The 5,000-nt window shown below is 48.7% G+C and overlaps 1 protein-coding gene across 1 annotated transcript in view; it reads right to left on the reverse strand.

Annotated features, from left to right (window-relative positions):
• The window catches only part of LOC130385908 (clustered mitochondria protein homolog), a 13,737-nt gene that overhangs the window by 7,189 nt on the left and 1,548 nt on the right, over positions 1-5,000 (reverse strand). The window contains exons 4-12 of the mRNA XM_056594678.1: positions 4,991-5,000; positions 4,527-4,657; positions 3,651-3,805; positions 3,217-3,342; positions 2,479-2,626; positions 1,963-2,055; positions 1,604-1,822; positions 916-1,091; positions 309-611 (exon numbers count right to left, since the gene is read on the reverse strand). The exon at positions 4,991-5,000 is cut by the window's right edge and continues 131 nt beyond it. Of these exons, the coding sequence (XP_056450653.1) occupies positions 309-611; positions 916-1,091; positions 1,604-1,822; positions 1,963-2,055; positions 2,479-2,626; positions 3,217-3,342; positions 3,651-3,805; positions 4,527-4,657; positions 4,991-5,000 (1,361 nt within the window). The remainder of the gene's footprint in view (positions 1-308; positions 612-915; positions 1,092-1,603; positions 1,823-1,962; positions 2,056-2,478; positions 2,627-3,216; positions 3,343-3,650; positions 3,806-4,526; positions 4,658-4,990) is intronic.

Consider the following 5,000-nt stretch of genomic DNA (forward strand, 5'->3'; position numbering starts at 1 on the left):
ACCCCTCGAAACGTATTACACGTATTATCTGTTGAGCATATGCCAGAGATGTGCCGAGGTTTCCTAACCTCTGCTGCTCTCGCCCTTGCTGGACAAAGGCCTCTATCACCTCTATAAGCGTTATAATTTATGAGCTTTATGGGCTCTATGCACTCTAGGAGCACTACGGGCTCTATGGGCTCTATGGGCTATAGGAGCACTAAGGGCTCTATGGGTTCTATGGGCTCTATAGGCTCTAGGAGCACTAAGGGCACTATGGGCTCTATTGGCTCTATGGGCTCTATGGGCTCTATGGGCTCTCCCCTCACCGATGCTGGACGAAGGCCTCTATGAGCTCGGGTCTCAGGCTTGCCAGGCTGTGTCTGTGTTTCCACGGGAAACCAAGCCTCTTGCATTCCTCGGGCACCCCCTCACCGCCGTCTGACAACAGGAAGTTAAGGTCCGGCGGGAAGGTCCCGTGAAGGTCCAGGATGTAGGCTCTTCCGTCGTTTCCCAGAATGCCCTTGGTCTGGACGCAGGAGCAGAGTTCCACCGCGGTGTGGTGGTGGTCCAGGACCATGTGCCGCTGGACTCTAAGGGGTCTGCAGGTCTTACCCAGCAGGTCCAGGAACCTTGGGGAGGACAGTGCACGTCTCTGTGATGGTGAAGCTCACTCTGTTGTTCATGTTCTTCATGTTAGATGTGTGAAACAAGCATTCATGGATATTTCTCAAATGCAAATAGCAGACATAGGAAATAGTAAAAACACAGTAAAAGAGTATAACAGTAAAAAAAAACACAGAAATAAAAACAGATTACAGTCACATTTAAAGAAGAGAAATAGTATAACACAGAGCAAATGGATTTCATTACAGTTTGGACTTTTCTTTGAACGTGTACATATTGTAAGTCTATTTGCTTGGGTGTGTTACTAACTTGGTATCCGAGACAACAGTGTGTCCGTGGTCATTGGAGCCATACAGCAGGCCCCGGTCCTGGTGCTGCTCCAGCAGACCAGGAACAATGGCCTGGGCTGTGACCCGGTGACCATGGTAATCAACCAATGCTGTCCCCAGCGTGTGCAGTCCCGGGATGTCGATGAAAGCGTAGGCCTGGACCAGAGAAAACATCTCAGCAAATCATAACGTCAAAAACAGGCGGCCAGCAGGCCTGCTATCTTGATGATCGTAAGTTGCTGTCTAAACTAAATTCTTGTGTTTAAATGTGTTTCAATCATATTTCTATGTTTCAGTAAATGGGAATACTTTCCATGACAGTTCTTTTGTGTTTTTTTTAATTCAGTTAGTTTCTGTAAGAATGTACACAATGTGTGATGCTGGGCAGACTGCTATCCAGAACAGCATACTACTAGGATGACAATGACTCAAATATGGAAGCCACTCACAAAGTCTGCGTAACTTTTGTACTTTCCCCTCTCAGTGTTGTGTCATGATCAAAAGGGCCCATTCCAACACTCCCTCACATCCTTCTACTGTGGGTGCCTACCGTGCAGCACCCGATTCACCCTTGCACCAACAACAGCGACACGGGTAGATTCCTCTAACCACTAACTTTCAATGCATCTAACATCCCGTTGGCTCGGCTGTCGCCAGGCAGGATGTACCTGCACGCCTCTCAGGTCACAGACGGGTGCGGCGTGGGCCGCAGCGTCGCCCCCTAGAGGGCGGTAGTAGTCTGCGGTGTCCAAACCCAGGCTGAAGAACAGGTTGTTCCAGATGAAAATCTGCTTCCGGGGCTCCTCCCCGGGGTTTATAGCCATGACGTTGCCGTCGACAACCGCAATGGCCCCTTGTGTCGCGGCGTTGACAAAGTCACTGTTGGTCTAGAGAGGGACACATATATATAATACACATATATATTTATATGCTTACGTGTTCCGCTCTATCTGTGTTAAATGAGACGAAAAGGGGAGTACAGACAAAGGATTGTAAAGGACTTGAGATGTTTGAGATGTTGGGTCACCTTAAAGATGTTCCTCTCTCGGTGCAGGCGCTCCTGAAGGCTGCTCCGAGGAAGTTCTCTGCAACCCTGCAGCTCCTCGTTCCAGTCACGGCTCTGAGGAACCAAGCCCATCAGATCTGACCTCATGACCAAACAACAGGATGAGACAGCATTCTATTTGATGCGGCTTCAGAGGAAGACATTGACCTTTTGAGAAATACTCTTATTTTCCACGTACCGATAGTCAAATGAAAAGCACCGTTCCACTTACTTCAATCAATTAATCAAGCAACCAATCAATTCCACAGATTTGGGCCTATTGCTGAGTTCGCCAAAATCAATGGAAGCCAATGAGATTGACCAGCTGTATCAGTGAAGTGAGGGTAAAATACTCAAAGGTCAATGTGTTCCTCTCATAGCTGATGTCATCATTATATGCCCTGGCAAAGAGAAGCCTTGTGTTGTGTTCCTCCTGGGAGCTGAACGTCTGCAGGAGGACGCTGATAAAGAGCATCAAGTGATGCATGGGGCCTCCACCTGTCCGACCGTGTGCTCGTCCTGGCCCACCCGGCTGGCAGGGGTCTCCTCCGCCCTCACACAGTCCAGGGCGTGGTCTGCGTGTGGCGCGACCCAGGTGTACACCTGGTAAGGCGTGGCTATCCGCTCGTAAGGATGCTGCAGCACCCTGGAGGAGCAGTCAACACAGGGAACGCCGCACTGTTAGAAGGGAGGTGTGTGGCACCACCTTTCACCTAGATAGGGCATTCTCAGAAACAAAAGGTACAGACGGTACTTGTCACTATTTCCCTGTTTGAGGGACCTATGTCATCGGTGTGTTTGTTTCAGTAAACAGCGTTATTAGCGGCTTTCTGACTGAAGATTAAACTGCTCCTGTTTCCTCCAAACAGTGGAACATAAATCTGAAAGACGGAGTGCAGCAGTGTTCCATGAGAGTGATGGAGGTGTCTGTGTGTGTGTGTGTGTGTGTGCGCGTGCGTGCGTGCGCACATGCGCGTGCGTACGTGTGTGTGCGTGTGAATTGATTGGTCTGGTTTAATCTGCGATAGTGGAAGCCCTTTGAGGAGGGGGGTACTCTGAGGTAGGGCTGTTCAGATGGTCTGCACTACATGGTCATCAGAAATGATGGGGAAAAAGTATCTTTGTACATTTGGTTTATCATCTATATAGAGAATCCAACAACAATCCCATGTTATTAACACTAGCTTGTGACTGGTTGAAGTGTGTGCGGTGATGCTGCTGTCAGCAGCTGCTCACCTCTTCCTCTGCAGCGTGCTAAAGGTTCTCCTGAACACGGGGCTGACCTGACTCAGCAGCTCCACCAGCGAATGGCTCAGGGTCTTGGGGAGCGCCGGCTTGGGGTTAAAGGTGAAGGCAGTCGACCTGCAGTTGGATTCCATAATGAACCAATTAATGAATGATCGATGGATGGATGGATGAAGGGAAGAGAAACAATAAGACCATAAACACTGTCTCATCAGTTTTTCATCCATCCATATATCGTCCATCATTCATTCAGCCAAGTCCCTCACACACACACACACACACACACACACACACACACACACACACACACACACACACACACACACACACACACACACACACACACACACACACACACACACACACACACACACACGCACACACACGCACACACACACGCACACACACGTGGCCAGACGACTGACTGGTTGAGGTAGAAGCCGCGGGTGGAGGCGGTGATGTTCAGGTCCCGGCCCTCCACCGTCACCACGTTGAGGTACATCAGGTCCCCGTGCATCTTCCTGTTCCCTGGGGGCGGGTTCCAGCTGTTCACCGTCAGCACGCGCAGGCACTGCAGCGGCTGCACATCACAGAACCACAGAACCATACACCACACATAACCCACACGCACAAGAGAACCACAACACAATATATATCACACATAAGCCTTTCACACACCACAGAACCACAGCACAAGATATATCACACATAAGCCTTTCACACACCACAGAACCACAACACAATATATATCACACATAAGCCTTTCACACACACCACAGAACCACAACACAATATATATCACACATAAGCCTTTCACAAACACCACAGAACCACAGAACTATGTATCAGACCTAACTCTTTCACACACCACAGAACCACAACACAATATATATCACTCAACACTTTGACACAGCAGAGCCCAGACACCAACATGATGATACACATGTATTATAATGCTATCTTTCACATATGAGCATCTCCCAGAGGCTCGGAACAGTACACACACAGGAGTGGCTCAGAGCACTGACCCTGGGTCAGGATCTTGGGTAGTATGAGTTACAGCGCCCCTGTGTGTCCTACAGGGGGATGTCTCCATGCCTCCACATCATCATCTACCTCACTGTTTACAGTTCAGATGACATGACATTATATCATGTTTCATTCTATGAACATCACACACTATAAATATCACCTATCAACACGCTCACAAGATTCCTCTGTTTGCTAATCACTGAGATACACATTAGTGGCATAAAATATGGAAGTCAACAAGTGATCAACGTATCAAATCAACCCCTGACCTTCCAGTCCTCTCTGATTGGCTGTAGTGGGGTCAGGGGGCGGTCCTTGCACCCGGGCGTGATGTAGTCTGGGAGGAGGCAGTCGATGGTCTCCCTCTCCGCGGCGCGGCTCTTAGACCCGTTCACAGGGTCTGTCGAGAGCCAATAGGAGAGAGGTTAACATTAACAAGTAGAGCGAGGACCAGAGACCATCATGTTCACAGCATCAAACGGACACCCCGGCTGGAGGTCTTTTGATTTGTTTTGTTAAAGCATTTGTAAGATTGATTTCAGGATCAAAATCGAAATGTGGCACATTTCTACTATGATAACGAGAATATTTAAGCCTTAGATGAGACCTTTTGGAATTAAAAGTATGCTTTGTAGAATGGGTTCAGTCTACATTTATTGTACATTACATGTACAATTTATGGGGCCATCTCAAGGGGGTCACCACATTCATTCTCATGGGGGGGTGGGGTCACCTGGCGGGCC

Source organism: Gadus chalcogrammus, chromosome 7, assembly GCF_026213295.1.
Source record: "Gadus chalcogrammus isolate NIFS_2021 chromosome 7, NIFS_Gcha_1.0, whole genome shotgun sequence".
Lineage (NCBI taxonomy): Eukaryota > Metazoa > Chordata > Actinopteri > Gadiformes > Gadidae > Gadus > Gadus chalcogrammus.